Raw genomic sequence first — 22,737 nt, 5'->3', positions numbered from 1 at the left:
ATTAATGATTTACCTCCGATTGGTAATATGTTATAGATATTGAGTTTTGGAATATAATGGGTTTAAAGGTTAACTGAGTTTTGTTGGTCAACCAAATATAACAGGAAATGAATATATATAGTATATTTCAAAGAGCTTTCTAATTAAGTTAACAAACTCGATCTCTCGCAAATCAGGATCTAAGTTAACATGATCTTTCGCAAATTCTTACAAGCTAGCTAGTCATCAGTATGTAGTAAATATTGCTCCTATATATGTTACACACAAAATATTGCTGATATATATATATATATACATTTCTATAACAGTACGTTGATTAGGGTTTCAACTTTGTGTGCTGTGCAACAACTTTTTCATTGTGAAATCTTTGTATATCTGGCCAGGTAGCTCTAGCTAATTTAATTATATATGTGATGCATGTTGCTCATAATTTCACCAAAACTTAATTAGATGGCCGGGGGGCTGACCAAGCCAATGATGCTTTAATTAGCTGGTCTTTTTAATTTGGATGATTAACGTTTATGAAACAGAAGAAGGTAATACATATGATCGATTTTTTATGTGTTTCGAAGTTCAACGACCTCATATATAATAGCAGATGTAAGGTAACATTTGATCACGCTAATTATTACTCTAATTAATATCAGTAGTACACTAGTATGATGAATCTAATAATTAAATGACTTCAAAGTTGAACAAAATGATTTGAGTCAGAAAATGATTTGCCATTCCCGGATAACCTAGCTAGCTAACTGACAAAACCTCTTCCGTTTGAATTAATAATAGGCTGAACAAACATCCAGGTACGTACGTGTAACTTTTTTTCGTGTAAACATATGCTAAAATTCTTTTTCTAACACTAACTATATATATAGTATTAATTATTGTCAAATATGAAACCATGCATATATGTGTGTTTGAATTAATATCCGTTTAATTAGTCTTCATCAAAGAAAAGGACTAGGATGTATTGGTCAAGTAAAAAACTCTTAATCTTTCCTAAGATTTGATGTTAGACCTCTACTAATTAAACACTGAATTATTATACAAAGTATATGTAATTAGCAGACGCGTGTTAGTTTGTGTACGTCAAACGAAACTGATATAGGACGCAAGTGTAAACATCGAGGTTATCTAATAGAAATTGCAATCTAATTTTGCATTAGTTTACTAATCGTTTGATCTCCTTAATTAAACGGATGACAAATATTGTGACTGAAGTCATCTCCTGATTCATTAAAATATGTAGTCAAGATAAAATCTTGGAAAATGAGTATATAGGTAGCTTTACACTAGCTAACCACTCCTTTAATTAGTTTAAAGAATATTTATATATGGCACTTTGAATAATTTTATATGACCAATTCGTACTTTCCCTTTTGCTCACGGATGATTAAAGCTACCTATGCATTATAGTTATTCCTACAAACCACAAAAGCAAATTAAGTGATGATTGATCATTAGCTAGAGAACCCTCTTTATAACAACAAGAACTTCGTATTATAGTCTCTTTTTTTGTTCTTTTTTATCTCAATCATCATATCATAAGGTAGCAAAACATAATGCATAATGACCCCGGCTGTTAATTAAGCATATTCGATACTTATGTGGTTCAAGGAATCTAATGTAATGCAGATGTATCCCTATGCTATCCTTCAAGATTACTTTTTGTGGCAATGGATATATATAAATCTTACTATCATTCACATTGTGAAAGATAACAATACTAGACGTACAGAGAATGAGTTCAGTGAAAATAAGTGCTAGTAACTTAAAGTGTTTCCGCAAATACAAAGAGTATGGATTCGGTTTTAGGCATTACCTCGGCCATATTACATACTTTAATACACCAGTAAATAAAGATCTAACGACAAACACCCAAACTTTAATCACTACGCCCGATCCTCTAAATAAAGCCTCATGCTGTAAATCAGAAAAACACAACATATTCTGACCCTTTAATTTAGATCTTGAAATGAAATTAATTAGGTATGCTGACAAGATATACATTCCGTAAAATATGAACCTAGCTTAAACATGCATTATGTATTTAAAGATGATCCCCACCCCTGGCAGGGTTGGGCATGGTTGTTGCTGTTGCTTTTGAAGATGATCACAAACACATACCGTTAGAAAAAGAGCTCTTATTCCCGGTGAAATCATAGCACCTAAACCCTAGCTATAGTATATATCTTGGTATTTTAACTAAACTTATTAGTCCAAAGGTCTTCAAGTAATAAATCAGACACCACCAAATTAAAGGGATGCAATGGTTTGAAGAGGCACCACCACAAGATCTATCATGTATAAATTGAAGTATCTTGTATCGGTTATAACATATGACATAACTCGATACAACGATATTCTGTCAATTTACTTTCTCAATTCAAACTTAATTATTAATCTCTTTTAAAGATAAATGGTAGCGGTATCAGAGCGGTGCAATATTGTTTCATCACCTATATGGAATTAATAGCGAAGGAAAACTATGGGGTTAGGAATTCGATCTTGAGAGGATTCAAGTTTGTTTACGAAATCTTGTACAAGTATAGTCAGGAATACCACTTAACGAATAAACCTGGGATCCGATTGGTACTCGTGAGAAGAATACTTTCATCAAGATTGGGAAGCAGGAGAAGTAATCAAAATCAATGGTAGAAAATTCATCCAAGAGCGACGACCTGCTATGAGTTTAGTTAATATTTAAGAGGCCAGAAAATGTTAAGCAAACACTCTTGTGATGGCAATCCGGATCCGTTTAGTTTAAGAGGGAGTGTTGATATTTTAAACTAGACTCTCTCGTTGAGGGGTTGTCTTGTAATTAGTTAAAAGTCGTTTTTTATTGTATTATAAGAGTTAGATCGATGTGTCAAAGTCAAACTTGGTAACGACCATGTTTGAAAAGTCAATATTTTGTGTGGCTTCCCGGCCAACCGTCCACCAACATCAAGGGTTGCGACGGTTTGAAGGTGCAACGCCACAAGATCTGTCATGTATAAAATGAAGCGCCGTTTATCGATTGTAATATATGATTTGAGTCAATATACAACAATATTTTGTCAATTTACTTTCTCAAACTCATACTTAATCATCAATCTCTTCAAAGATAAACAACACTAATGTGTTAATGAATCATATACAACAATATTCTGTCAATCTACTTTCTCAAATACTTGATCATTAAATTTTTTAAAGATAAACAACAGTAATGTGCTAATGAATCTTATCTTGCTTAAACCTCAAGAAGGTGTGAAAAAAAAAGAGACCATATGCAGGATATATATGCAATTAAAAATAATTTGTTTAGATCGAACACTATCGTAATCCACATGCTAAACATTATTTTAGTTCACAAAAGAAGTATGACATTTATCAAAGACTTTTTCAACCAAGGGGTGAAAATGATCAATTAGATTGCGAATCTAGCCATAAGCATTGGAAAAACATGAACACAAGTTGTTATTTGTATGCTAGTGTTAGATGCTCTTAAGACAAATTAAGCTAAATACCAATAAGAAACAAAAAAACACACCATATGACATCCAAGTAATCAGAACATGCTCATATACAGCAAGATGGCCATATAGCTAGCTAGCTAGCTAATTCTAATCCTAGTTTCATGTATTATACATTTCATCAATAGTAGCCGGTCGAGAAATTCCAATGCATTGAATCATGTGATTTATAGTCGTTGTACGTAGACCTTGAATTCTTCAATTCACTTATTAAATGACGCCGTGCTTAGATCGTTAAGGATTTAAGAATTGAAGAGCATTATATGAAATACAAATACATGAAATCAAGCTCTTACATTATTTGTATGTTGTGTGGATTTTGTGAGTGAAAGACAGAAGACAGAAGAGGAGTAAGACCAGGAACACTTAGACAACATGACATGGGGGTTTCAACAAAAAGATATATGACCACGTTCAGAAACTTTAATAGGGAACATGCTGATGTTTCTCTAGAAACTAAAAAAGCTATATATGGCACATATATATATATGTATATAAAAGATTATTGATCAAATTTAGTAAATTAATTATGCAAGACATATATAACTCCCAACTATTTGACATTATATGCTAACATGTTATAAGCAGATCAATGATACAAGAAATAATGATGAAATAGTTTTAATAAAGGGATATATAGCTAGAGGACTGATCACTTATTAATCTTTGTTTAATAGTTATCTCAAATTAAATGTGTTTTTTTTTTTTTTTTTGTACAGTCTAGCTAAGTATAGAAATAGATATTTGAGTTAATATTATTTGGGCAACTGTTGATTATTTTAACGTTTTTAAAACAGTAATCAACAAAAAAAGAAATAATTGATCAGACACCTGAACTAACTACAAGTAGTCAAATAATTGATTTGATGAACTTATTAATTGCATATAGTACCTGTAGATTTCTGGTACTCTATTTACTGAAAACAATGCAAGAAGTACAGAAATCAACCCACTATCCCAAATTCTTGATTTCATCATTTTTGATTCTTAGTAAAGATCAACTACAACACATTCTGAAAATTTATGACATCTTTAGAGTGAGAACAAAAAAGATTTAGAAACAAAGAGAGATAAGGTAAGTTCTTAAAGATGAACACAAATTTGACTATTTTCATAATAACAAAAGGTAACACAAAGGAAAAAAGAAAAAGAAAAATAGAAACCCCAAATATTACAAGAGAAGAAAAGAAGAAGATTAAATTGTTTGCACAAATTCTTGCTGACCTTAATTCGTCATGATCCAAATATTGAAGCAATAGTCTTCTTTCTTTCTTCTGTGAATCTGATTGATGCGCAGAGCTGAATCTTAGTGGATCGTGATAGCAAAACCACTCTATATATATCAAACTATCTAACCAGATCCAATTTTAAACAAACCTCTAATTAATAAAGATCATCCAAAAACAAATCAGAATTGATTGTTGTTGGTGGTGGATCTTCCACCTGAATTATTACTTCCTCCACCCCATCCATCTACAGGTAATTGAACATTTGGTGGCATATTCATTGGTAAGTTGAAAAAGGGCAGTCCAGACGACGGGTCTGGGAAGGCGTTATTTCCATTAATCGCGCTACCGTCTTGTGAGCCTTGTGGGTGGATATGAACCCCGTCAACCGGGTTTTCCTCGTCTTCTAATGGTAATCTTTCATATGCAACATTAGTAAAGGAAGAAGCAATAACAATAACCGGCCCAGCCGCGGTCAACTCTCCTACCACGTTCCCACCCACAACTTGTCCTTGACCGCCTGCCAAGAAGACAGTCAAACTTGTGGCCCCCGGTGGTGCAGGCGGAGGCAAGAATGAACCGGATAACGACAAGATCTCGAACCGGCCTTGAAGCGATAAAACTGACCCCGGACCAGATGGTTGAGTTGGTTGACGTAGACTAACGTTTGTTACTATCCCACTTCCGGATAAAATGCAGATTCCACGTTGCCTTTTCCTTGCATATGTTGCAACGGATTCAAATACATCGTACCCGTTACCGATTTCTAGTATATGTGCTCTTAGAGTGTTTGCGCTTTCTCGTGTAATAATGACTGGTGGTTTTGGTTTGTTTTTTGAACCGGGTGGGCGGCCTCTGGGCCGCCTACTAGCACTGTCACCACCACCACCACCACCAGAGTTAGGAGAGATGAGGTCGAGACCACCCTGGTGGTCCCGGCCATCATCTTCTGCTTCTTGATGGTTGTTGTTATAGCTGTCAGAGAAAAGCTGGTGGTGCTGGTGATTATTTTCAGGTTGACTTGTTGGGAGTTGCAAGTCAGAACGTTGGAGTTGATGAATATAACGAGAAGCGGTGCCCAAATCCAAGCCAGCCATAGATATATAGATATAAATATAAATATAAATATATGATATGATAATGATAATTATACAATTTGATGAAAAGAAAACAGTCACAAGCAACAGAAAACAAGGAAATTATAAAAAATTGAACAAGGAAAATATATAAAACTTGATATATTTTAAGAGTTTATTTTTAAAGTATAAAATATGATGATGATTATGAAAAGGGAAAATTATATTGAAAAACAAAGATCTGGATGGAGGGATGTTGAACCCTAGAGATTAGAAAAACAAAGGGATATGAGTGCAGAGAAAGGGAAGAGGGGAAGGAGCTGGTGTGTGAGGGGGACAAACGCAGTCATTTCTCACAAGCTAAAAGTTTAAATATATATGCATAAACAATTACAAAGTTGATCCATACATACATATATTTATTTAATTTAATTAATACTACTTTGTTTTTATATCAATTATTTTGCTGGGTTTCAAGAAAAAGATAGAGACTTTTGATGCTACATACGACTATATATATACAATGCATTGTTTTTCTTTTCAAAATGATATTTGCTATATAGATGATAATTTTTTATAAGTTTAAACAATTACTTATATGTTCAAGATCGTGTACGTGAGAATATAAAAATTCATTGTCAGATTATGTTATAGGTATCCACCAATAAACTAAAACAATATTAAGATATTTTTGAAACGACACGTGTCATAATCCTTGATTAACACGTATCTTTTTAACTTATTTATTTTATTAAATTAACTTTTTTTAATTGTATATAGATTCGATTTCCTTATTATACTTAAAATTAAATTTTAACTCTTAGCTTTTTAATACAAAAGATATCATAATTCATAATCTTATTTAATCGATCGTTTTTCATTAATAAATTGTCTATTTTTCTTTCTTAATTCTTCAATTCCTATTACTTATAATAATAACTTATTAACATGAAGATTTCAAAATTTTGAGTTTACGTTCCGAAATCACAAGGTTATTTGTCGTCATCTACTATGCTTACAAGTTTCGATTTTGATTTGATTCTAAAAATTTAAGGTAAATCCAAAACTCTATCTAAACATATATTATATTTATCATTTAGCTTCAATAATCAGATTAATTTAACTACGATTTATTTCATATTCACGAATAGTATATGAGGCATATTCGAATTTCTTTATGATACAATTTATATAGTTATCGTATATCATACGGGTATTGGGACTAGTATAAATATAAAATTCTAATTTTTATTATCCAAGATCAAAGTTAATAAAGTTTTGACTTGTATAAAAGCATTTTCACACAAATAAATTCATCAATGAATGTTTGAATCAAGTCATTCTTTGGAGATAGCCAATTCTTAATCCAGTTGGGTCAAATATATTCCTAGTTTTACTTAAGATTTTGAATTTAATTTTTAAAGATGACAAGTTTTAGAATTTTTCTTCTAAATACTTGTAAGACCCATAATCAACATCACATTATCTATGATACATACAAGGATTAACCATTATACCGTAAGGTTTTTTTGATGTCATATCTCAATTGAATGTTTAAAAAAAGTCAAGAATTTGATTCTTACCTTTTTTTTGTTAGATGTTCTTTGTTACATACAATCTCCTAATTTCAAATAAACTACTTCATCCGTCCCACTAAATTTGTCCACTTTTAAATTTTTAAAGTCAAACTGTAAGAACTTTGACCATAAATATTTCTATATGTGTTATATGGTAGTTGATAAAAGTTATATTAATAAAACACACATCTAAAACAAAATCAATCCATATAACTCTTATAAAATATTATATAACACAAACAAAAATAATTAAAGTCAAAGTTCGTAAAGTTTGACTTTGAAAATTTAAAAGTGTACACTTTTAATGGGATAGATGGAGTAGTATATTAAATATCTAGACGTTATATGAATCGATTATATATTGCATGATTTACTTTATGATACAGAAAATGACATATGAACATATTTCATTACATGCATTTAGTACGTGTGATTAGGGATGTGTAAGTGACCCGAAAACCCATGACACATTTTTGACCCGCCCAAACTCGACCCATTCGAAAGGATGAGGCGTTAGGCCGCTGGTTACGTTTTGGTGCATTTTTGGGTTTCGGGTAGGTTTGGGTCCGCCAGTTTTTGGCACGTGAATGAATAAAAGTCTGTTAAACACAAGAACCGAACCAAAACCGGCCTGAACCAGGGTTTGTACAGGTCGGGTTGGTTTTGTGACCCATACACATCCCTACAGGTGATGTTAGCCTAGTAATGAAAGAACAAATATTATAAAAATATTAGTCATTGTCTAATATTGATATTGGTAATGATCTGACTATAACGGTTAAACTCATAATCATTACATGTGTTATTTTAAAATTTACAATTTGTTTTATTCAAAATAATATATAGATAAATAATTTTAAACATAAGTTAAAACATCGAAAAGTTACTATTATTCATTTGTTTACTATAAATTAAAATAAATTCGCTTAAACATAACATTATTTTATTAATTATATCATTATATGAGATTGTTAATTTGTTAAATTTGATTTATTACCACATGATCAATCAAAACATCTAATTGTTTTAGTATTTAGGTTGTACATTTTGCTAGTTAGAGTTGTTACTTTTATATAAATAATATTTAGAAACATAATTGATTTGAACTTATATAAGTATCTATATATTCAAAAATATACTATTAAAGATATATTAAGTAACGATTATTATAAATCTAAAACTCAAAAACATATTTTAGTTATTAAAGAGATAATATATATCGATGAAGGATTACGTCTCACTCAATAAACACTTTAATCATGTTTTTATTAGTATATTGATAGATTGTAAAACATTCTTTGCTTTATTATTTCTATTATTTTTGTTTTAACAATAGAGTTTTGAGACAGTAATTCACTTTCTCACCTTTTTATATTCTTTTGAAAGATGTTTGATATTGCATTTTCAAAAAGAATTTTAGGTTAAGCTTGTTTTTACTTGCTTTTTAAACATCCATCTTCTCTCTATACAAATTCAATAAACAAATTTTCAGTCAAATTTTCTTTTAAATTATTTATATTTAACAAACGCAATTATCAAAAGTTTCCCCTTAAGCGATTCTAAACACCCCTTTATAATAAACATTCTACTTTAGTAAATTTTCTAAAATTTTTAAATAAAATAATAATAATTTGATCTATTAGAACCACCATCTACTATTTCATTACCCTTAATCTCAACCATCTAATTTACTCAGCTATCAACATTTTTAAAGGGAAAAATCCATAAAAATGTAAGTTTTTTAGTCAAAATTCCCAATAAGGGGAACCTATTTAATTTCCATCTATTAAAAGGATTTTATCTTTAAAAATTTCTCAACGAAGGTAATATCGTCAGTTTTAAATGCTAGATCTCCGTTAACTGAAAACGTGGCATGCCACATCATCATATCTTCAACATTTTTTCCGACGAAAGTTCCGATAAATATTCCATCACTGATATTCTTCATTTTTAATTTAGGGCAAAAAAAATCTAAGGTTTCAAAACACACATAACAAATATGAGAATATAACAAGAACTGTCTTAGAATTTAAATCTATTCATATTCATATTCATATAATCAAGAATATGAGAATACAACAAAACTACAAGAAGAATCAGTCTATATAATAACCGATTCTTATACAAGAGAAACGATGGTGGTTCGAAAACGATGGTGGCACCTGAAATCGCCTTCGACCCCATCCCTCCACCACCACACCATCCTTAGCCACCACCATGAATGTTGCACCGGAAATCGCCTTCCACTGGCACCATCATCGTCACGACTGTCTTCGACCACCATCACCGCCCCAACACCACCAGTTTGCTCTTCACTTTTTTTTTTGTTAGATCTAGGGTTTTTATGGTTAGATCTAGATGAATGTATGACTTTACATTTATGTAATCCTCAGTCCTCACCATATATTGATTTCCTATAATTATCATAGTAATCTTCTTTTGATACTGATGTTGCTAATGGAGATGAAGAAACACAAATATTTATGACCCGTACCTGTAATATCAATTGGGATTTTGCTTATGTGAATTGCTATTGTTTATGATTTCTATATTAAAGTGTTAGTTCTTTTGGGTATTTAGAAATTGAAAATGGGAATCACATCTATGATATTTGGAACGATGTAGAGTACGTGCGAGGGAATGTTTATGTAAAATGGAGATCTATACTACTATATAAAAATTATTAGTTCATGTTGAAAGTTTATAAAAATGAAACATACGAATTGACTAAAATAACCTTGATATATTAAATCACCATTAATCTTTAGTATTAAATTACATTATTAGTCAATTATATTATAAAATATTTCTACTAACACCCTTTAAATCAAATACCTTTACCTACATCAATTGATGCCGCCACCACCGTCATTGCCGGCTCGCCTCCGCATTGCGCAGGTACCATGCTCGTATAAGTGGGTTAAAAGGATGTCCAAGTTAGCTAATTTAATGACATAGCATCCCAGGTTTGCAGTTAACGGAGATCTGCCGTTAAAAATTAACGATATTACCTTTATTGAAAAAAATTTAGAAATGAAATTCATAGACGAAAACTAAATAAGTTCTTCTTATTATGAATTTTGACTAAAAAGGTTAACTTTTAATGGAATTTTCCCTATTTTTAACCATATAAAATTTTATTTTATAAAACATTTATGATTTTAATTATGTAGATAAAATAAATCAAGCAAGCAAAATGATTTATCATTATCATCATTTTGTTGTCAGTCATAACAGGTTAGACATTGTTGCATTGTATGTACTCATATAAATACGTGTGTGTATAGCCTAAAGAAATGTAAAATTATCTCTTAAATGATTACCATCCGTAAACTAATCAATTCTATCTTTTCTTTGCCTTTCCAAAAAAAAAAAATTTGAATTAAAATGGGAAGTAGGTTGTTATAAAGAATATGTTGAATTAATGAACTCACACGTAGTTGAGTATAATCCGATCCTCCAAAATATTGCAACTCCCAGTCTGACACTTAATAAAACAATTGAAGTTTGACACTTTGAAATTAAAAATCTTTTGGTGTATAAATTAACAAGCCTTGGAAAATATAAATACTCTATATATAGATCAGCAGATCATGATCGAGTGATGGTATAGAAATAATTTGTCTATTTTTGTCAAGCTCCCATCACGTGAGAGAGAGATATATATCGATTTATCTCTAGTGACACTACAATAACAGATAATTTAACAAAGACTTGTGTTACTATTACTAATTTGATATAGACTTATGCATTCATAAATCTATGTGATGTACATGTATTTATTTTTTTAAATAATTATTACTAGTCAAGGCAATAAAAAAAAAAGATATCGAATAAAGCATCCATTTTTTTAGCTATATTTATGGAATAGTTGATTATAAACTATGATTTTTTTCCTCGTGCGTGCTCTAGTATTAAATTCATAGAATCCCATATGTTGGTTAAATTTAAAATTGAAACAGTAGACTAATAATGAAAAATTCAAATCAATCATCTTATGTTGGAATTGTTCAGTGTGCATAAGGAGTTTGGAACAGCTAAAGATGCGTTTTAAACTGCTAAAAACTTTCTAATTCTTTTTATCTTTGAAAACTTCTCTTTTCCATTGGTAATATCCTAAAGATGCTATTGAAAAGGTTGAAACGAAATTGGTTTTATGGATGTATATTGGTTGTTTTTAAGCATCCAAAGTGTGGTGTGAAAGATGCATTATGGGCCAGGTAGACCATGACAATTATAATAATTTAATTTTGGTGATGATTTAGCGCGTGGAATTATTAGCGGTTGGGGAAGAACGGGGATCTCTCTATGTTTTTTTTTTTAAGTTTACAGCTTATTTAAGTCACCAATTGGGTAAAGCTACATATCACCAAATTAATTTATACAGATATCTATCCCGTTTCTTCAATGGTTCAAAAGGTTAACAGCAACCAATGACATTGACTCACTTCTTATTTTTTGGACGATCTCGACTCACTTATTTAACATGAGACAATCTTGCGTATTCGTTATACCGTATGTGTTTGTTTAACACTGCCATTCTTAATTTAATTTTTTATTTTTTTGTTGCAAGGGATAGGAAAAAATTTATTTTTCTTGTATTGTTATTTTTAAGAATAGAAAGAGAAAGATAAGAAACATTATGTCTTGTTTAGTTTAAAATTTTCTAGCCAAATACTATCATCATATTTGGAAGGAAAAGTTTATAGCTTATGAAATCCCTTTGTTTTCTTTTATTTTCTGTAGTTTTCCTTTCAAACTCAAATGACTATTTTGTATATAATTTTTTTTTTCTTTCCTACCCTATCAAACCCTCCTTTTTCTTTTTTCTTTTTTTAATTTAAACTTGAAAAATACAATGTAATATTTGTCATTATATTATTATACTTTCCAGACTACATTTGAGAGACTTATTGAAAACTGATGGTTTTTTCATTTGTTGACATATTAAAGGTAAGCAACTTCAATAATAATATGCAATGAAAAAAATCTTTGATGATGTAGTTTAACCAAAATGTTATTACTATATTTTTGACAAGAATATGATTCACAACACACTTCTGTGTCCTCGCTAAAAATTGGGTTTTTGCTAAACGGGTTTTCGTTAAGGTGCATTAAATAGTTGTACACTCACCATAAAATTTTAGGTTTGAGCTTTTAATATGGAAATATATAATCTTTTTATCTCCGATAGGATATATAAAAGTTATTAATTAATTAGAACAAATGTTTAGAAATCCAAATCGTTTTTCAAAATTATTCTCCAACGAAGAGATGGAAGGGACTGTGGAACTACTGACTGATAAATTGTTCTTTTTTGTTCACTCGTTTGCATCTGAAAAATTAAGATCGCGTTGTTCTACAAAAATAGTTTATAAACGCATGTCTCTTGCATGCTGTATTAAAATAAAATTCACAGAGCATGTAAACATTGACCTCGATCACATTGGTATCACAATATATTAAGACAAAGCATATATAGATTGAAGGAACATGTACCACACTCATCTTATTCTTTGGAAGGTCACTGTGTTAATTTCTCCACATATATAGACATAAAACTTTTAGCTTTTCGCTACATTCTTATTGTGGTTGGCAAGCAAGGAATAATATATAAAAAAAATAAGGTCTTAGATCAAGTGGTTAGTTGGAGTCTTCTTTGTGAAAACTGGATGCGATGTTGGTTTGGATACTTGGAATTGAATTTTGATTCCCTGTGATTTTTATCATTTACCTTTTGAATATATGTGTGTACGTGTTATTACTCATGTAGGTTTCAACTTTCAGTTTACTTCCCACCAATTGGATGTCACTCCTGGAGTTCAAATCAAAAAATTTAACACTTGCCGTTCAAAAATAATAATAATAATAATAATATATTAAGTCTCGTGATAATAACTAGTAGAATTAGCCTTATCCGAATTTTTTCAATAATTTTTTGATATCATTAGATCTCTCTCAACGACTCTCTCTCGATCTCTCTTTCTCCCTTTTTCTCTCTTTAGAGAATTTCTCTAGATCTAAGATCGAGAGTTATGCTTTTCGGGTTACAATTTTTTCAAAAGTAAAGTGTTAAACTGAGGGCTCATTCTAAAAGCAATCTCTCTATTTTAGATAGAGTTAGGACTATGACATACTGTCCTTAAACCCCAAAGTGCGGGCGCCCTCTAACAATGGTTTAAAGCACAAATTTTCTTTCATAACCACAAAAACTCAATTAATAACTCCATGATTGAAGATAAAGACATATAAACCTATAGCGTATAACAAGAAAATCTCTTTTGTAGAAAAATATATTTGTTTCCAAAAACATTTATAGAAACACACTGTTATTCCTTCCTTTGCAAAATCGTCATCCCAAACAAAAAATTCACAATTAAAAAGAAAAAAAAATCATTATACTGAATCTACTATAACATTTAAATAGTTATTTATCGTTGAAAAGAGGAGACATGGGAATGAAAATTGAAAAGATCAAAATGTTGTTTTTTAAATTTACTGTATTAAATGGACTTTTTAAAATCATTTTATACAAAACTCTAATTTAATTACGTGTTTATGTTTTCAAAAAAAATTTCTAAAAATAAAATTATTTTTTCTTTTAACTAAACAATGCATTTTACTTGTTGGTATAGCCGTGTAGTTCTTTCTAAGTTTTTAGCATTTGATTTGATTGGAGTTGATAAAGAAGAAGGGGGAACAAATTGAAGACTTGTGATGAAGGAGCGTAGTATTAGTAAAAATAAAGGTGCAAGTGGAGAGAAAATGAGGGCGGGTTTCAAGGGAAGTCGTGGGGAACAGGTAGACGGTGTTTCGTTCAGCGAGGGACACACCCGCACGTGACGCAACTTGTGGCCGTCCCCCATCTTTACTTGCTAGCCGACAAAACCTTAATTCAACATTTCATCTTATTCGGTATTCATACTCTCTCTCGTAATATAGAGAAAATTACATTTTTTTCATCTTTAAACTTGACATGATTTGTACTTTTTATTTTTAAAATAAAAAAATAACAAAATAAAAAACCCTTAAACTTGACACTTTTTCACTTTTCATTCTTGATATAACGGTGTTAACTTTCTCCGTTAAGGTCAGAGAATGAGCTAGGAATTATTATGTGAGGGGGCAATTTTAAAATTTACTTGTCATATTTAGATGAGACATATTTAGTAATGTAAAGAAAAATATGGACCCTAGCTTGAGAATAAATTAAAAAAAACCCCAAATAAATTATTTCTCACACTGGGTATAATACTCATATTTAAAAATATCAATTTTTTTTAATAAATAAAGACCACTGTCAAACAAGGTCTTATCAAATGAAAACATATTTATACGAAACCCAAAAAATATACTTTTTAAGAAATGATTAGCTTGTAAAAATATCTTTTTTACATAACTATTATGATTATCATTATTAGTTGTTTATGATAAATATAAATATAATATTTTGAAAGAAAATAATTTTTTCATAAAGAGTTACACTATTAATGTATTACACATTTACATACTCAAATGGAAAAAACTTTTTTTTAAACCTTTCTTTATTCTTTTAATAAAAATCTTTATTCCCCAATGAAAAAAATCTATCTCAAAATTAATATTTTGATGATAAGTGACTTTCAAAGTATAAGCTTATAACAACGAAAGTGATATTTGTATTTATTTCCTACTTATTTTTTCTTAATTATAAAAAATAATTACAAATATACCATTTAAATTGTGAAAAATTACATTGTATTAAAATTGGAGTGGGGGCAGGTGACCCCACTGCCCCCATGTTGTCTCCGTCCATGGTTAAGATTACCAACATTCGTTAGTTTTTTTTTTCCACTTTTCGTCCTTCTCATTTTTATTTTATTTTTTTCACTTTTTTTCATTTTTGATAATTTCATAAATGCCCAATGGCACATAATATTTGAAAGTAGAGTAATAGACATATTACAATTTTATTTATATTTATACTTATCAAAATTTAATACTAATAATACTAAAAGTATGAATATTTGTTGTTTATTAACGTTATCTTAAAAAAAAATTGATTAAGTATAGCCTAAAAAAGACATGTGTTGTTTAAATATAGTGCCATGCGTCACTTAAAAAAATCCTCAATCGTATTTTAGTAAATAGGTAGAGATTACATATAATGTGTTTTATTTTATTTATTCATCGTGTTAATTGTACCTTTATGTAATTGTCTCGTTCGATAAATCGTCATGTGTTCATTAATATTCACGCTTTCTTTGTATTAATTGATACTGACTCTACTTATTCAATAGTTTCTTTTAAGATTTGTTGTGTACTCCTTTACGATTTCTACATCACTGAGCAGTTTTGAAAATTTAAAAAAAAAAATGAAAAAAAGGACGAAAAGTGAACAAAAAAACTAATGAATGTTGGCAATCTTAACGGCGAAAAACTAAAACCGTTATCGCGGGGACGAAAAATAAAAAAAAGTGCCAAGTTTAAGGGTTTTTTTGCTATTTTTTCACTTTAAGGATAAAAAGTGAAAAACGTGTCAAGTTAAAGAACGAAAAATGTAATTTTTTTCGTAATATATAATTTAAAAATTTGTAAGTTTAAACATGTCTAAATAAATCAGACAATAAATATTTTATTTCAACCAAACTTAAAATTATAGTTCACAATCAAAAAATTGAAGTTCTCATTTCATACATCTTAAATTTATACTTTACGAAACATTTTTCTTTTCATGCGACATTGATAAACATACGTTATGTTATCGTGCGTGGTAACGCACACTTTTTTATATATATATATATATATAAACTAAAATAATAAACTAAAATTGTAATTATTATATCTGTTCTAATTAATCATTTTTATGCATATATATATATATATTACAAAAATTACATACACATAATAAAACAAAAGAAAGAAAGAAATTGTTCAGTGCCGTCTTCCTTATGTTGAGTCCTAATACCTCGATAGTGTATGAGAGATGTTATGATGTAGGCAAAACTTACTTCTACCTAAGTAGAAAGACTGGCAGACTGTTTACCGCTTATCCAAACTATGCTGCTTATTACATACAACGAAAGTTGTAATAGTTAGATATGCTAAATGACAACTATATCAATCTTACATATTTACATCATTTATTTTTTAACTCTTGAAAAATACACACATTATATCTTATTCATCAAATATATGATAATGACTAATATATTCATCACATATATTAACATAATTTATTTCCTAACTCTTAAAATACATACCTTATTTATTTTTAACAATTACCTTAAATAATTACCTATACTACTCGTTGTTGTCGTGACCATCACACTGTCTCTGTCGCATCGCACACATTTCTGCTAACTTTTACTTAACCAAGTTGCCAATGTAGTTGTAAAAATAATGTGTTAATACATCGAAGGGAGTTACGCTGATACAAAATAGTATAACGTTCACTATGTTAATGATTTTTGTCAAGCTTCAAATTAAGCAAAGTATTATAATAATTTTCTTAACTGTTCATTTTTTTCATGTAAAATGTAATCCATTCATCATTTAATCATACTATATGTCATGACTCATGAATAATGATTATGCTCTTAGCATCGATCTTTAAGAAAATATATTAATAAAATTAATCATTTTTTTCAAAATTAATAACTACTAAATCTATATTTAGAATCTTATAATCTTATATATCCTTGATCAAATAATAATCGTATTAAATAATTGATGGTAATTAACCATAGTTCATTCTGGTGATTCCTCGAGTTAATTGTGTTCCCACTAATCTTTTTTTTTTTTTTTTTTTTGAACATTGTGTTCCCACTAATCTATTGTCATCTTGTTGGAATATTATAATTTATTAGTCTTGTTGATAAATTCAATGGGGATGTCACTCTCAACCAATAATCCAATAAGCCAATGCCAATTCATTGTATTCGGATCTTTCATAACTTGTTAATTTTCATTAATCCAACCCTTAAATCCGAGGGTCCACCTTCATAATTCATACCTACTACACCTTTTAACTATTTTCACTATTTTGTACTCTGACCGCTCGATCGGTAGTATGTATGAGAAATGTTCAAAAAAAAACATGTATGAGAAGATTTGATATTTATTCAAGGTTATGAAAAGGTCTTAATATGTTTAGAGAAGAAAACAAAGATATCCCGATTAGTTAATCTAAACGAATGAGATGACATGATTGTCATGAAAGAAACTAGTATAATTCGAGCCCCGTGTTGCGGGACCTCAATTTCCGTTCTGAAATGGTTGTGTTATTTTAGAGTACTTGTGTTAAAACTCCAATCGGCTAATTAATCATTTTGTCATAGATAATGGTAAGGGGTATAGGAATAAAAAAGTTGCAATGTATTGTTTGAGAACCCAAAAGGAAAAAGAGTGTGCAAAAAACCAATAAATAACCTGTAATAAAAAGATCAGACGAGATGCGATATGATAAAGTTTTACAAGATGTTACATAGACGAATGGTAACTCGCAACGCATGCGAGTTACTATTCATCCTTTGATTCCTTTTAATATTATACACGAAAAAGTTGCAATATATTAGTTGGAAACCTAAAAGAAAAATGTACAAAAAACCAATAACTAAATCGTAGTTGAAAATCCAAACGGAATACAATATAGTATAATCAGAATAATAGATGAGAAAGTATCATGGATGAATAGTAACTCACAACGTAAGCATGTTACTATTCATTAGTTCATGCCCTTTAATATTATATATAATATAATATAATACTAAAGGCTACCCACGCAATACAAAATACACATGTAGTGGTGGGCGACGTCAATGGTGTGGTGGACGTGGTTGAGACAATTGCTAGTGATTGTGACAACTTGTTGGTGATGGTGACAACGTCAAATGATTAAGGTAATTGATGTAACGAGAGTAGTGAAGAAATTTAGAAGATAAAAGACTAGTAATATAAATTAATTTATTATGAGTACGTAAAATGGCTATATATCACGCATATCCTAAAATTCTAACTTTCAACAAGGGGTTAACTTCGTAATACAAGAACAAGGGTAAAATGATAATCTCGTATATCTTAAAAATATAACCTTTAACAAAGGAGTTAGAAATCTTATATAGTAATATAGATACGGTGTTCATAAAATACGAGGTTTGTTACAGAAATTGATTTCTAAAATAGTTTAATTTTGTGTAAAATCATGTATATATAATTTTAAGTTCATTTACATGTGAAAATTAAGAAAAGTTTTTAATATAACAGATCGTAAAAAGTAGTTTTTTTAAATAAAATAATATAGATGAAAAATGTGGTGTAAAATGAAAAATCAATTAATATCATCAAGTCACTCTCAATGGAACAAGCCTTATCGATGACTCATTTGGAACATGAATACGTGGAGAAAAGGTTTTACTTCTATGAGTTGATTCACACCAATTTTTTAAGCAAGTCACGGAAAATGAACTCTAACGAAATTTCACTTGTAAAGATATATAGGACACTAATAATATATTTTGGAAAAGATAGGTTAGTATGTATTTGTAGCCGTTTGTTCTTAAATATCTAATTCTAAAGACTACAATTCCTTCCATTTTAAGTGTCTTTTCGACGTTATTTTATTATTTTCCAAATATAGATGTAGATATTTTTTAAGAAATGAGTAAACCTAGTATGAACCTTTTTTGGCAAACCATTCAATCATGAGGATTTTATATGTTATTCCCGCCTCATATTTTTCTATGGCAAAAAAAGTTGTGGTTACTCCCTAGCCACAAGTAATATACGTGACTATATTTTATAATAGACCGAACAATCTAACATTGTTTGAAAGCATATGATATCTTTTCCTTTCATCTTTAAATAAATAAATAATAGTATATTAATCTATCATGTACGTTCTCAATATAAACCACTCATTTCACAACCTTAATGATTACAAAAATATAATAGTTTTTTTTTAGTCAAATACCACAATATGGAGTTTGGAACCAAACAAGGAAATGCTGTGATTTAACTTAAAAAAGAAAAAAAATAAATATAAAATATTAACTACATGGTCGGTAGTCGTCTTTTAACAGAATAACAGTGTTAGAGATATATGATCTACGTAAATGATATATAATAATCGAATTATAATTATAATATTGCCAAATGTTTTATATATATATATATATAGGTTCTAGGTAAAATAAAACAACTATTAAAGTAAAACAAATAAAACATTAAGTTTCTCTTTACTGTGCATCATTAAAATCATCTTGCATCTATATACATTTGCGTTTCATGAATCTTCGTGCATCAAATTTACCATGATCTAAAAGTCAAGATCTTGTCTTATTTGTTTTACTTTAATACTTGTTTTACAATAACCAACCCTTCTCTCTCTATATATATATATATATTCCATTGTTAGTTTAAGTAAGATGCCATGTATAATCTTTGTAAGTATTGGACAAACAAATAGATCGTACAAAACTACAAATAACATGCTAGCTATTCATGAGGAATTTTTTAAGTATGTATTATTTTCATTATGCTTTTTATTTTAAATACATTGACATTAAAGTATGTAATACACGATTACTTAATATGATATAATCAATGATGTTAATGTTTTTGTTATTTAAAATGGTCAATTGTGAGTAAGTTTAGTTAGTTTTTCTTATTCGTAATGTGATTTAATTAAGGAAAAAATACATAAAATGGTAACATATTTATCCAAAATTTTTAAAAAGGAAAACCTATTTAGTTTTCCTTTATTTAAAGGATTCAGTTTTCATAAGTTACCTAATAAGGGGTACATCTTTAGTTTTTTATGTCAGGCCTCCATTAAGTGCGACGTTACCCATGCCACGTCATCATCTTTGCTTACGTGACAAAAAATATATTAAAAACAAAAAATCCACCATTTTTCATGAAACTTAAAGAGATATAAAACAATTTGTATACATATATTATTAGATCTGTACATACACATACAAATACAAGATATGTACATACACATACATGTACTTCCTACCGAAACCCACCTTCACCACAATCAGCCACCACCCCAACAAGCATCTCTCAAAAGAAAATGGATTCGAAGCAGATGTTGAAGATGTCTTTAACCATCAGATGTGGAAGATCTTAAAGATGTGATTTTGATGGAGAAAAAAACCCAAAAAACCCATGTAGGTTAGTACACCATTTTCGTTTGTGAGCAACAAGAAGAAGAAAAAAGGACCCTCCGTGACCACACTATTTATTGGGTGATGGGTGGGCATGACACCGCCGCACCTTCCGAAGACCATCTCTATTTTTCGACGTCCTCCTTCGTGACAACCACCGCTTTTTACCGGTGGTTTTATTTATTTTAAATATAGTCACATCTTTCAAATCTATAAGATAAATTTGTTTTGATCTGTTTTAGCATTTCACTAATGGAAAAGATAACGGCAGATGGTGGTTCACGATTGGTGGCAGCTGCTAGCTCACCGGATTCCGGTGATAGAATTGGTACAGGAAAACAGAGGGTGTGTGTGGGTGTGTTTAGGGTTCAAAATGTATGGAATGGATTGTGATTATGTTTGAGAAAAATCAATTTGTGATGTGGAATGATACAAGATTGTGAATCTGTTTTTTTTTTTTTTTAAATGATTAAAGTTAGAATTAGATTTTGAGAAAGAAAATGATGGGAAAGGGATATATAGAGAATGATTCTTATTTCTGCATAATGACAATTTTGCCTCTCACGTGACACGTAAGCAAAGATGATGACATGACATGAGTGACATGACACTTAACGGAGGCCTGACATCAAAATTTAACGATGTTCCTATTTTTAGGAAATTTATGAAAACTGGATCATTTAAATAGACGAAAACAAAATAGGTTTTCCTTTTTAAGAATTTTAGGTAAATAGGTTATCTTTTTATATATTTTTCCCTTTAATTAATCCTGAATATGTCCAAAGTTCAAGTGGCTTAAGTTAAGACAAGAGGGATATGATGCATAGCTAGTTGTATCATTAACCAAATAAAGGTTTTATTTAGAGAAAAGTTAAGATAATCGACAACCATGCATGATTAGTAACACTTAAAGAGATAAATACAAAACACTTTATTTTGACACCCTCAAATTTTGCGGACAAAAACATAAAGTAGGAAAGGGGCCACTAAAATAAAGTACATAAATCATATTAAATTGAAAAAATGGAAAAGAAAGTAAAAGTTGAAAAAAGACATTTTTGGGGTCTAATCCAACATTATAAAATAATGAATGGCCCATGTGGTTTGATTATGACTAACATTGTCCTACTATTATTTTCATATATGAAATCACTATTGTAAAATTAAATCTTCTTTTACATGTTATGTATGGTCAAGTTTAATATTTGTCTTTATTTCAACAAAATTTACGTTGAAAATTTGAAATCAAAGGCAATCATCTTCTATTTTTCATGAAAAGAAAAAGGGAAGTAGGAAAAACTTACCATCTTGTTAGTCCCTGGTGTTATATAAGTATAAATCCACAAAACTATAATTGAAACATTACAAGTCAACAACAATACAAACTATAGGTTTATTAATTGACATGCTAGCTTGGGCTTTCTTTGGCCACAATTAAGGTTCCTCACGGCCTCACCTAGTATTAGTGTATTACTAGAAACTTGTTGGCAATCAAATGGTTTTTGGTTTGTAGCATTGACAAACTTTTCGTCCCCCACACAAGAGTGATAGAGCTCAAGACAACAATGACTGGAACCCAATTGGTAGCTGTCTTCATGGCTCCTATAATAATGCCCAAACAAGTGAATTGATCCGGTTTGCAACCAAGGGAGGGGGCCGAACATGAATAAGAAGTCTCTCTGTATTGATTTTTTTTTTTTTTAACAATGTTAGCATTTGAGACATCACAGTGACATCCAATTGAGCAATATATGGAGCTCGAAACACGCATGACTGAGATGAAACATAGGACTCTCGACCCCCCCCCCCCTTTTAATAATCCACTTCTATAAATATAAGAAATGAGTATCTAACCCTGGTGGATTTTCTTAAGGTCTGACACATTACCAATGGTCCACTAACCCATTTTGACAAACACAACTCATAATCACTATGAGTATTGATAAATAAACCTATAATTTAAACTTAATAATGAAACAAAACTTTTTGTCACTTATATACATGTGATACGTTTTTTTTTTCTTGTCTCATATATATCTTTGATTTTGCCACATGTATTCATTTTTTTGTAGTTCTACGATTTAGCCATATGTACTCATTTCAGTTACGTAAACAAGAACTTAAAACTGTCAATTCAGTCATAATTTAAAATACCATGAAAGAAGATGAAAATAATGTTAGCCCCAACACCC

The 22,737-nt window shown here is 29.9% G+C and overlaps 1 protein-coding gene across 1 annotated transcript; it reads right to left on the bottom strand.

Moving 5' to 3' along the window:
- Nucleotides 1-4,550: 4,550 nt before the first annotated feature.
- On the bottom strand, nt 4,551-6,010 carry LOC122584951 (AT-hook motif nuclear-localized protein 23-like). Its single transcript, XM_043757043.1, has one exon. The coding sequence runs from the start codon at nt 5,836-5,838 to the stop codon at nt 4,924-4,926; it is 915 nt and encodes a 304-aa protein (XP_043612978.1). The 5' UTR covers nt 5,839-6,010; the 3' UTR covers nt 4,551-4,923.
- Between the last annotated feature and the right edge of the window lie 16,727 nt (nt 6,011-22,737).

The sequence above is a fragment of the Erigeron canadensis genome, chromosome 1, assembly GCF_010389155.1.
Source record: "Erigeron canadensis isolate Cc75 chromosome 1, C_canadensis_v1, whole genome shotgun sequence".
NCBI lineage: Eukaryota > Viridiplantae > Streptophyta > Magnoliopsida > Asterales > Asteraceae > Erigeron > Erigeron canadensis.
The sequence above is the reverse complement of the archived record's forward strand: the minus strand, read 5'-3'. Positions and strand labels throughout refer to the sequence as shown.

Excerpts from the sequence above, each read along its gene's own strand:
- LOC122584951 (XM_043757043.1), bottom strand. The coding sequence starts at position 5,838 with ATGGCTGGCTTGGATTTGGGCACCGCTTCTCGTTATATTCATCAACTC.